At 38.5% G+C, this 12,855-nt stretch overlaps 1 protein-coding gene across 3 annotated transcripts in view; it reads right to left on the bottom strand.

Moving 5' to 3' along the window:
• Positions 1–11,853, bottom strand: part of PRKAA2 (protein kinase AMP-activated catalytic subunit alpha 2) — a 58,203-nt gene extending 46,350 nt beyond the window's left edge. The window contains exon 1 of one of the 3 annotated variants that reach the window (XM_032494387.1): positions 11,659–11,853. In XM_032494387.1, the coding sequence (XP_032350278.1) occupies positions 11,659–11,752 (94 nt within the window). In that variant the 5' untranslated portion in view covers positions 11,753–11,853. The remainder of the gene's footprint in view (positions 1–11,658) is intronic. The other 2 variants (XM_032494385.1, XM_032494384.1) reach the window with 2 other exon arrangements.
• Positions 11,854–12,855: the final 1,002 nt, after the last annotated feature.

Genomic DNA, 12,855 nt, shown 5'->3' with positions numbered 1-12,855 from the left:
CTTTTCATCTATTTCCCTTTCCTTTCCCTCCCCCGAGTCACTGAGGTCTCTCCTCAGAGACAGCAACAAGTCCCTCCAGCTGCAGCACGCACAGAGGGCAGAATCTCACTCACCACTTCCACCTTTACCTCCTCTGCCAGAAAGGACTGCGCTGGCCCACTGCCAGACCTGCTGCCACCACCTCTACACTGCCACCACTCTCTCACACGACAGCCTCTTCTGCAATCCAATCCACCCACTTTAGGGAACACAGATGGATGGATCTCGAGTGCCCTGGTATGCTATGCAGAAGTGCTTTTTTTTTTTTGGTTATGCATGTCCGCATGTCCAATTATCTGTAAATTAAAGAGGAGAGAAAAAAGGAACAACCCACATCACCATAATGCTAACATCACTCCAATCACTATTATTTTAAAGTCTATGCCTGATAGCTTTAATATCTGAATCACCTATGAGTTTTTCTCTATTGTCTTGGCCTTAGCCCCTGGAATGTTGAACACTGTGTGTGAAAAACTGTAAAGGGTCCACCTGATTTTATTTTGCTCCGAAGAATACAGATAGGACATAGATCATCCTAGTAAGTCCTGGATTAAGCTGATGCTAAGGATTTCAGTCTTCAGAGGGCTGCAACCAGCTGGTTACCTGGACTCTCCTCCTTGATAAGTTGTGAACTGTTGATCTCCCCAGGATTCAAACTCTGCTTAGGTTTTTTTGTTTGTTTGTTTGTTTTTTGCCATTTGGCCACTAATCTCTGTGTGGCTTCTTACATTTACCTTTTTTACAAATTAGCAAATAACTCAAAGAGAAAAGCCAAACAAAATGCCAAACTCACTCCAATGCATTTTTCTTCTCATAGGGATACTGACTAAGTCCCGGCTGCCTTCAGATTTTTAATATTCTCCAGATTTTCTAATTGTTCTTAACTAGAAGATGGATTTGATACAAGTAAGAAGTCATAGCCAGGTGTGGAAGTCAATCATATAAGAAGTCATAGCCAGGTGTGGAAGTCAATCATACTAGGAAAAAATGTATACACGATAATAGAGTATTAAAGTTAAAAAGAACTTTTACAGATTATCTACGCCAACTTACCATGCAAATTAGAAATTTTATGGCAACAATCCTGATAACCATCCAGTATCCAAGTAAGTATGTCAATAACAGAAACATAACTGATTTGTGGTACAAGCTGTACCACTCCTAGACAGTCTCCTGGTAGATCCGCATAATTCGAATTATAATTTGCCTCCTTAAAACATTCACTGAATAGTCACAGTTCTATCCTTCAATGCACCAATGAATACGGTGACATCTTTTTCCAGATGACAGTACTTTAGCTATTTAAAAACAGCTATCACATTTAAAATACTTTTTTCTCGGAATATGAAAAATACCCTTTACCATACCTCATATGGAATACTTTTTTAACTTCCCTAGTTTTAATGATCATTCTCTGAATGAAATATAATTGGGCTAAGTTTTTTCTCCCAAATTGTGGAACCAAGAACTGAACCCAATAGTCAGTATTTAGCTTATTTAATCCAAAGTACAGAACTACACTACCTCTACAACTACCAACTAACATGGCCTCTGTATGTCTATTTTCCATCCAATAACATTTTCTACATTTAAGCACTCATAATATATACTTCCAAGACTCTTGGTCAGCTAAAACTCCATCATCGTAGGAACTGCTGTCAACTGTTCTACCCTTTCATGCATCTGTTTTCTGTTTTAACCTAAGTTCTAGATTTGATACTTGTCCCTATTAAATTTTAACCTAGCAATCCCAACAGTTGATACAAACTTAAATTCTGATTCTGTGATTTTTCTATTAATTACCTTGTCTAGCTTTGTACTACCCCAAACAGATAATCTTGCTATACTTATTAAATAGAGTAAATGACCAAGATTTCCCTTTAACACCTAAATTCTTTGGGAACAGTTGTTCATCAGCAATAAGCTGTCCAGAGCACATTTCTTTATCTTATCCAAAAAGCTGCCATAAAACACAAAGTCAAATTTCTTGCTAAAATCAAGTTTTTACCATACAGGATAACTGTTACAGTATCTAGCTGTGAACTGTACAGCACTAAGGGAGTCTTGTATAAATCTGAGTGAACGGTAGAGAGTCATCATTTCATATTCCACTTAGAATTCAAATGTGGGACAAGAATCATTTAAGTAAATTCTGTGATGAATATCTTCCACTTTGTTTTAAATCAGTAAATCATCTGTTGTAGTATCATTGCCATATTTTTAACACTGGTAAAAATAGTTTGCTTAAAATCCAATATGGTTAAACACAGTAGATGCTTAATACATGTTGGTTCTATTATTTCATTTACTAAGTTTCATTAAGTAAGAACTGAAGTCTATTATGGAATACATACAGTACCCAGTTATGATCCAACACATTAAAAAAGAAAATGAAATTAACTAATACTCATGGTATTTCTTAAGTAAAGTAAGAATTTTTTTAATTCATAGTATATTTAAAATTTTTAATTCCATTATTTTCAATTATGATAGCTAGATAACTACCTTATAACTAATTTATAATTTAGAAATTGAGAGATATTAAATGAGAACATACCGCTCACTGAGTTTTTAATAGTACATAAAATGTGCAAAATAACATGAAGAAAAAAGATTCAAAAAAAAGTATTTTAATAAATGGATACATCAGCATTCAGGATGAGACATTATAGCAAGATTTCATGATTATCTTTAATCATATAAAAGGCTGTTTGGGGCAAATTAAAAAGGAATTATTAACATTTTTTTAAAAAAGCACCACCAAAAGAAATACAACGAAATTTATGGAGGCAAGTATTGTTAAGCATAAGACACCACTTAAGCAAGAATACTGTTCCCTTGAAGGGGTGAAGGTTTCTATTATTAGCAGAGATAAGAGCTGCCTCAAATTCTTTCCTTAATAACACCATACTAAAAATAAAATGGTTCACCACATTTCAAAATAAAAACACTCTTTTGCATATGCATTTCAATGGTTTAAATAATAGATGAAAATCTATTCAACCTGATTCAAAGTGTTTTCTCTTATATTTGTATCTAATTAATATGCTAGGGAGACTGGCTCTCACATTCATAACACAGTCAATATTTTAGGGATCTTCAGTCACCCACTTTCTCATTATCTCTTAAAAGATTTGAGATTAGATCTTCTGCTAGATCCAATTAAACTATCTGCCTGTCTTCAAAAATTAACCACTTTCTCTATAAAATATTTTCCCTATCATCAAGGAAACAACTGGAATGTCAAAAGAATAAATGGGGCAGTATTATCATTACAAAGTACTATGAAATGCTTTAAAGAAAGCTAACATGGACCACAAGATAAGTGAGTATTTTGGTATGTTTTTACAAAAAAGCAAAGCAAAACCCTCAATAAAGCAGTGCTGTGTCAGCATGAGAAAGGGAGAAAGTCCACAGAATTGAGGTAATTTCCTCATTATATGATCAACTACAAAAATCCTTTTAAATTTACACAGATATGCTAGGAGAAAATTTGTAGAAAGCCATTTTAGCTCAGAGTCTGCATTTTCTGTAGTTTAAAAAATGAACTTCATTTATTATTTTGGTTCTACTCTAAGTAGAACCTTTTACAACGACCTACACATAAAAACTGCCAGCTTCTGCTCACATCCTCCTCCTCTTTCCCAGCTTTGCCTCCTTCTTCCAAGAGTTCTATGATCACTGCCATGGGGTCTAGAACATACATCCGCTATGTGTGTGCATATATGCACTGCATGTTTACTCATGGTGTACAGGAGAGCGTGGTAAGTGAGCAGCGCCTGGAGAATTCGAGTTTAATGAACACAGTCAAATGAAATAAGAAAGAAGACCAGGGAAAAATAAAACAGGAGATAGTAACCCCTTCCTCTTCATTATCAAATAAATGCTAGTCTCAGAACAAGATCACAGATTATTCTGAGTTCAGCTAACTACAGGTTTAAGCACATAATAGAACCTGAATACATAAAAGTACATACGAGTTAAGTGCTTTTAAGTATCTTTTCACCTACATTTTCTCATGTACTACTCACAACAGGGTAAATGAACATATGCTCTTATTCCCTTTTTCAGAGATCAAGTGACTTTGGCTTAAGTTGGTTTATAACAAAAAATTTCCCTTCCACAGGAAGCCTTCCAAATTCAGTGTTCTCTATACTATATACCATGCTGCCTCTGTGGACTTACCCTGAATCTATTCATCATTTATAACACTGTCTCTTATGGAAAATATCTTTTGAGAGTCGATCAATTGATTACACAAAATGAACCAAACCCACTCACCTATTAAGGACAAAATTACCTATGTTGGAATCATATAAACGATACATAAATCAGGAAAAAAAAAACCTAAATGGCACACAATTTACTTAATTGTTTGAGAAATATGACCGAACTGATTTTGATCCAAACACTAATGTTCTATTACTTCAGAAAAATAAACAATACTTCCAAGTAATGAAGCAGTGTAACACTTGTTTACAATCTGCATATTTTCAAAAATAAAATCAGTTTAGCTTGCAACTTATATGAACATTCAGTTATTTGCATTTCATTCTTACTTTACGTATTTTCCAAATCTGTGGGGAAAAAACAAATTACATGACCTAACCAAAAAAGATACTGCATTTTTATATAAACATTAAGTATCATATAGCACAAATAAATTAATCATTAGGAACTCTCCTCAATGCAGGCAACCAAAAAAATAGGGGCAGGTTATTACAGCTCTGTCTCAGTGTTGCGATCAGAAATGAAGGTATTTTCTGAACACAGCAAACACTTATTAACACATCACAAACAACGACCATCAGTCATTGCCACAACAGTGCCATATTTGTACGGTAAGCCATCTTTTTAAAACCAGTTTATGTACTTCAACTCATTTAATCCTCAAAAAAAGTCCAGAAAGTAGGTAGGCCAAGTGCTGTTACTGCCATTTTACAAAGGAGGAAACAAGCTCAGAGAAGATTAATGGTTTTCCCAAATTCATATAACTAGTAGTGGAATGGAATTAAAACCTCCAGCTTAATGGCCTTCCTAAGCCAATGCTCTTCCTTCCTAGGACATCAAATGCATTTTATAAATTCTCTTTAGTCTGGTTACTAAAGGTTACTGGTGATTTTTAGTCAAGATTACTTTCATAATAGGGGGGAAAAAAACCCTGAAGTACCTGGTATTTTTAAGAAATCTAGGTTAAAACTGTCAGAATTCAGTACATTTATCATGTAAAAAGTGCAATGGCTTGAGGCACAAGAGTAAAAATTGAGAATATAAAAATATAAATTTTAACCATTCACATGCAGTTTCAAAAAACTTACTCTATCTAAATGTGGATTAAAGTAAACACATTTAAACCTTATTTTCTTAATCCATAATAAAAGTCTATGGACATGTAAAATTATATCCTTGTAGGTTTGAAACTCACAACATTCTATGCATTTTTAGTTTCCATTCCACATAGCACAGACTTGCATCAGAGAACCCTGAATTTGCCGATTCTCCCTCTTACCAGCACTATGACCTTGGGCAAGTTACTTGAAGTAACTGATTCTCAATTTCTTCATTTGTAAAATGGAGATAGTATCAAATCCAGGATTACTTTGGGGAAAAATAAAATCAAGTGCATATACAGTATTTAGAACAGAGTAAAAACTGAATCAAGCTGTAGCTTTTATCACTATAGTGTTACAAATGACTTTCCCTTTTCTTTTGCCCTATGTTACATCTTCATTTCAGCTGTGGCTTTCAGTAACTTAAAGTTCCATTAAGCCAGAAGGAACAATTAAATGCACCTATTTTTTAAAAAATTAAATCTTTAAAAAAAAAAACAATTGCAAAAGACCTGACAAATTTCATGGTCTAGTGTCTTCTTTTAGAAGAAAACAAAGCCCAAAGAGGTTAAATGTCTTGTTTAGGGCCTTGATTCTACATAAGAATCAAAAACAACGTCAGCGTGAGCCCCCAAAATAACACAGGTGTATTTGGTCCACCAATTAACCAGGCAGTCAGTCTTTCTGAATTCAATTATCATTTAGGACTTGGTATTTACATTTCAAAAAAGCTAACACTGCTTGTTTTAAAAAAATAATAATAGAAATTTTCCATTTGTTCATCTTTTCTTTTATCTCAAGAAATAAATGGGGAATTAATAAAATATTTACTTAATTTCTTGAAAGCCAATACTGTCAGCCACGCACATAACTATTTGAAAAACAGAAAAAGTAATTCCATGAGACCCCGCTGAGAAAGAGGCTAATGTTACTGCAAAGTATCCTACAGTATACAATTCCAGTGAAAAGTAGTTATTTCATAAATCTATCAGTCCTCACCTTGAAAATACAGGCCTTTTTTTAAAATAAATAATTACTATTATTTTATAAACGTATTTTTTTCTTCAACTAGTTTTTTTATAACACAACATCAGATCTATTCTTCTAGAATTTCTATCACCTTTATTATTTAGGTAAGAACTGAGCAAGTCTAATTACAAGAGCTCTTAAACAGCAGTTCTTCCCTATCCTGGAAAGAGTTAAGAACCAGAACAATCAACATAGAGAAAAAATTTAAATAGATAAAAAGGATTACTTTTAAACTCTGTGAGCCCACATAATCTGTTTTCATAAGCACTCTCCTAGTAGTCTAAACAATGGAGAAAAGTCAATTTAAAGTATTTTAAACAATATTTTAATTATTTATCAACAAGTAGAATTGCCACATATATTTTAAAAATAGCTTGAAACTAGTGCTATTAAATGAAAACTAGCTATTTCCATCTTCTTATTGTACCTAACTTTGGTCCGTAAATTGATACATCAACGATTGAAGTTAAATTTTCAAAATGTATGATTAATACAACAGTTAAGAGAGAAGGCATACAAAATGTTCATCACTCCTCCATTTCCATGTTTTTATAGCCTCATAAAACCAAATTATCTACTACTAAGTTTTTTATTAGAAATTTATTTTACAAAGTCTAAATCTGTAACAATTAAAAATGCATTTATTTTCAACAAAAGGTGCTAGGGCAATCAGATATCCATATTCAAAAAGTTGACCTTTGAGTATACACCATGCTCAAATATTAACTCAAAACAGGTCATAGATGTCAACATAAGAGCTAAAACAAAGCATTTATAAGAAAACATGTAAGTAAATCCTTGAAACCCAAAGCAAAAAATTTCTGAAATATAACACCAAAAGCGTGGTCCACAAAAGAGAAAAAGTCAGTAAATGGGACCTCATAAAAATTCAAAATATTTATACTTCCACAGACACTGTTAAAAAATGAAAAGTCAAACTGACCTGGAGAAAATATTTGCAAAACATATCCAATAAGAGACTTGTATCCAGAATTTATTTAAAAAATTCTTCTAACTTAACTTACAAGGTAGAAAATAACCCAATCAAAAAAATGAGCAAAAGATATGGGAACAGATATTTCACCCAAGAAGATATACAAATGACTAATAAGTACATGAAAGGACTTTCAGCAACATTAGTCATCAGGAAAGTGCAAACTGAAACCACAATGATACACCATTTCACACTCACTAGAATAGCTATAGTAAGACAAACAACAACAAATGTCAGTGAATATTTGGAGAAATGGGAGTCCTCATACATTGTTGGTGGGATTGTAAAATGGTACAACCACTTGGGAAACTGCTTGCCATTTCTCCAAAAGATAAACATAAAGCTATGATATGATGCAACAACTCTACTCTAAGGTATCTTAGGACATATATGAAAGCATATGTCCACACAAAGATTTGCTTGAGAACATTTATGGTGGCATTATTTGTAATAGTCCAAAATGGAAAACAATGTCCACCAACAGGTGATCACATAGACAGAATGTGGCATATCCATGCAATGGAACATTATTCAGCAAGAAAATGGAACAAACTACTGACACATGCTATGTCATGCACGAACCTCAAAAGCATTGTTGAAGAAGTCAAGACGTGAGAGACTTCATATTGAATGATGCTATTTATAAGAACTGTCCAGAGAAAGCAGATTTATACAGACAGAAAACAGATTAGCAGTTTTCTAGGGCTGAGGGATAACTATAAATGGGCATGAGAAATCTTATGGTGATGAAAATGTTCTAAAATTTATCTATGACGACGGTTGTACCGTTCGGTAAAGTTACTAAAAATCACTGATTGTATATTTGGAATGGGTGAATTTTATGATATATAAAATATGCCTGAACAAAGCTGTTCTTAAAAATGTATGTGCTTTTGTTTCTTGTCCCTTGAAGAATTACAACTGGCCCTTGAACAACATGGGAATTAGAGGCATTGAACCCTGGGCAGTCAAAAATCTGTGTATAGCTTTGTAGTCACCCCTCTGTATCCATGGTTCTGCATTCTGGGATTCAACCTCAGACTATGCAGTACCACATGTTATTTATTGGAAAATATCTGCTGTAGATGAATGCTGGAGAGGGTGTGGAGGAAAGGGAACTCTCCTACACTACTGATGGGAATGTAGTTTGGTACAGCCATTATGGAAAACAGTATGGAGATTCCTTAAAAAAACTGAAAATAACCTTACCCTAAACTCTGGTAATCCCCCTCCAGGGCATACATCTGGAGGAAACTCTATTTCAAAGATACATGCACCCTAATGTTCATAGCAGCACTATTTACAATAGCCAAGACATGGAGCAACCAAAATATCCATCAACAAATGAATGGATAAAGAAGTTGTGATACATGTATATATACACATATATACACACAGTATATATGTGTGTGTGTGTGTGTGTGTGTATATAGTAGTATAGTATGTGGTATATACTATATATATATAGTATAGGATACACACACACCGTGGAATACTACTCAGCCAAAAAAAGAATAAAATAATGCCATTTGCAGTGACAAGGATGGACCTGGAGATCGTCACACTAAGTGAAGTAAGCCAGAAAGAGAAAGAAAAATAGCATATGATATCACTTGTATGTGAAATCTGAAAAAAAGGACACAAATGAACTTATTTACAAAACAGAGACAGATTCACAGACACAGAAAACAAATTTAAGATTACCAGGTGGGAAAGAGGGTGGGAAGGGATAAATTGGGAGTTTGGGATTTGCAGATACTGATATAGAATAGATAACTAATATAGAACAACAAGGTCCTACAGTATAGCATACGGAATTATATTCAATACCTTAGGATAGCCTATAATAAAAATATATATATATATATAAGTATAACTGAATCACTATGCTGTACACCAGAAGTTAACACATTGTAAATAGACTATGTCAATCAAAACATATTTTAAAAAAACCAAATCTGCCATAGAAACGGACTACACAGTTGAAACCCATGTTGTTGAAGGATCAACTGTTAATTAGTAACTTTAGATAGTAGCAATTTCTATAATTTTTATTAAGCAACTGTACTAATTCTAACATTGGATGGGAAACCACAGTCTAACTTTAGAGAGGAGCTAATACCATGTTAGGAACACACCCCTTTCCTGCCCACTGGGCAGTAGTCTTCCAGGAAAAGGATTTCTTATAAATCAAAGTACCTTTTCTTGGTTTACATTCTAAGAAGCCAGTGCCTAGAATCAGCTCAAGAGTATACACAAAAGAGATTTAAGTTGTCCTTTGACAGCAGGCCAACAGATCTGATGGGTGTTTTAGTCAACATTCAGATTACAGAAGAATTTAAAAAGACAAACAAAAATTTTAACCGAATTTGAAAGGGCGTAGGGTACATTACATAACTTTGAGAGTCTGTACATGTCCAGATGGCAAAGGCACTGTTGGCTTCAGCATATAAAGTCAAAACATAATAGTAATGTTACAGGCATTAATCTAATTCCTGAATCTTCCTATATTCATTCTAAATATATTCTCCCAACTATCCACTCTGAGGTCTTTTAAAACTAAGCCAGGACTTCTCAGCCCTCACAGAACTTTGAAGAATTTTACAAACGTTTTAGGTCTTTATACAAATATCACCCCAGTCTGTGAGGCCTTGCCTGACAATTTTATTGAAAATTGCTAACCTCCGAGAACTCCCTATCCTCCCTTCTCTGATTCATTTTTCTTAATAGTGCTGAACATACCATATATTTTATATATAAATGATTATTGTTTGTCTTCTCCTAATAGAACATAAGCCCCACAAAAGGAGAGGCTTTAATCTGATTTTGTTCCTAGCGTATCCCCATTACGCAGAACAGTGCCTGGTACACTGCAGGCACTCAATAATTTGCTCATTTCTGAGCAAATGAAAGGGTATCACACACATGGAAGTAAGAGCTGATTCTTGCCACAGAAATGAACAATGAGTTTCTTCTATTTAACAGTCTTAAGGTTAAAACATGCGTTTTTAAAGGAAGTAAGAGGCCTCAGAATAAAATCTCCAAACTGCATATCCAACACTTCCACAGCAAAAAGAAAAAAAGAAAATGTTTTACTTATAACATTGGATCCGCAATAATCAAAAGGAAAGTATGTTTAATAAGCTGGTTCTAGTTCTGGAAAGCGGACAAATTAATTAAACCCCATGTGACTGTTACTAACAAGAAAAACAGGAAAGTTCAACACGTAAGTAGTAAGAGTTTACGTTGAAAAAAAAAAAAATTTCAAAAGCAGCCTGTTTTTCTACACCCAAAATGGGATCACATCACCAAGAACACAGACCTCAGAAGAGCATGCCTTAGCAGTTCGGGCCACAGCCCTACATCCTCCAAGATCCAACACCAAGGACCCTTTTTTCTCTCCCCTATCCCAGAAGCCTTCCTGGAACCATTTTACACACACCATCAACCTTCAGACCTCCCCCGCCACCAGTTCTAATTAACCCCTGACCCAATCCAGCTGCATTCCAACGTTTCAAGCCGCCGGCAGCAAGACCCACCCACCTCTCGCCCCGGGAGCATCTCCTAAACTGTCAGCCCCACCAACCCAGTCAGGGAACAAGAAAGAATCAACCGCGACAGCAGGGACCTCCCAGCCTGGTCAAAACTGGAGGACATTTTAGACCATCCTGGTTCTGCCAATTTCGGTGTGACCTTGAGCACGTTCTTAAACCCCCTGGGGGGAGGGGAGGGTCCTCCTTTTCTCACGTTTAGGGTGAGGATAACACCTACACCTGGTCTAAGGGTTAAACGATACCACTTGGTATAAGGATTAAATGAGAACACCTGTAAAGCATCTAACAGGGCACCTGGCACGGGACGGAAACTCGACCCTCAGGAACGTGTGTCATTCCCCAACCCTATCCATACAGCCCCCCAGCTGGTGGGCACCGTGCCCATCAGTCCAGTCTCCCGGTTTCACAGAAGAGGGCACCGAGATCGATACCGCGGAGAAGCGCCGGGCTCCCGACCGAGGGGCCCGCGGCGGGCGCCAGCCCTGGAACCCGGGACGCCCGCGCCCCGCCCGCACCCCCGCACCCGGCTCCGGCAGCTGCCGAGGGACGGGGCGGTGCCCCCTGCCCTCCCGGGGTCCTCAGGCTCCGCGCGGCCCGGGCGGGGCCGCTCCACCTGCCGCCAGGCCCCGCCGCCCGCTCACCGCCCGCCCGGGGCTCCGGGGCTCCGGGGCTCGGCCTCCCGCGAGACGGACGGCCTCGGCGCGTACTTAACTCTTCACTTTGCCGAAGGTGCCGACGCCCAGCGTGTCCCCCAACACGTAGTGTCCGATCTTCACCCGCCCGTCGTGCTTCTGCTTCTCAGCCATGTTCGGAGAGCGTAACCTCGCTCCTTCGCAGCCGCCGCCGCCGCCGCCGCCGCGGGCTTCTCAGGGCGGCCGCCGCAGCCGCCGCCTACCCACAGTGCAGCGGGCCGGCGGGGGGCGGGGGCCCCGGACGCCGGGGCCTGGCGGTGGGGGCGGCGAGCAGGTGGGCGGGGCGGGCGCGGGGGCGTCTGCGCGCGGAGCCCCCGCGGGCGAGCGGCCGGGGTGGGGCCAGGGTCCGGGCGCTGGGGGCGGGGCGGAGGGAGGGCGGCGGGAGGGAGGGCCTGAGCGGCGAGCAGGGAGGGTCGGGAACCCACAGGTGTGCACGGGAGGGGACGGGGGAGGGGACGGGGGAGGGGACGGGGGAGGGGGCGGAGGGCGAGAGCCGGGCTGGGGGCGGGTGAGGAGGAGAACCCGAGGGAATGGCTATGGGAGGGTGAGGTCTGGGCCGAATCTTAGCGACTGGAAAGAGATGGAAGCCCACTTTGGAGAGGGCTTCAGGAGTGGGGAGAGGGACGTGAAAACCCCGGTGTGGGTCTAAGGGGAGTCGGGGCAGGGGGAGATGGGGAAGGGCCTTGATCGAAGGTCAGTCGGAGGAGAGCCACAAGGAAGTTCGAGTCACGGGCTGAGTGTTTTCATACAGGTCACGGCACACGTAGAGAACCCAATTCTGCGCTGTCCTCAGTGGTCCTCGTCTATGTACTGTCTAATTCTCAATTATTTTGTCCTATAATTGGAGGAGACTCTCCGCTCTAGAGCTCTCAATTCTAACTAATTTGCCCCAGGTACTCCAATCGGTCCCACTCTTTGCTCGATTGTATTTTAGCACGTAGTTATATAAATATAGCGTAGAAATAGTTTGTGACAGAGCTGCACGAGAGGGTAACAGTGAACAAAATGAAGAGGGAAAGTAAATGTAGTTGAGCATGGAAAGTAAGACACATGAGGGACAAAGAATTGTGAAGAGCAAAAGCAATATAAGAGCACAAATTAAAGGTAAAAATTGAAGTGGGGGAAAAACCAGTAAGAGGAAACTAGTGGCGTCTGACACCCAGGCAGAGCATTAAAGACTGCCAAAATACAGTAAAATAAAGTGATTCTCTCTTCCT

The sequence above is a fragment of the Camelus ferus genome, chromosome 13, assembly GCF_009834535.1.
Source record: "Camelus ferus isolate YT-003-E chromosome 13, BCGSAC_Cfer_1.0, whole genome shotgun sequence".
Classification (NCBI taxonomy): Eukaryota; Metazoa; Chordata; class Mammalia; order Artiodactyla; family Camelidae; genus Camelus; species Camelus ferus.
The sequence above is the reverse complement of the archived record's forward strand: the minus strand, read 5'-3'. Positions and strand labels throughout refer to the sequence as shown.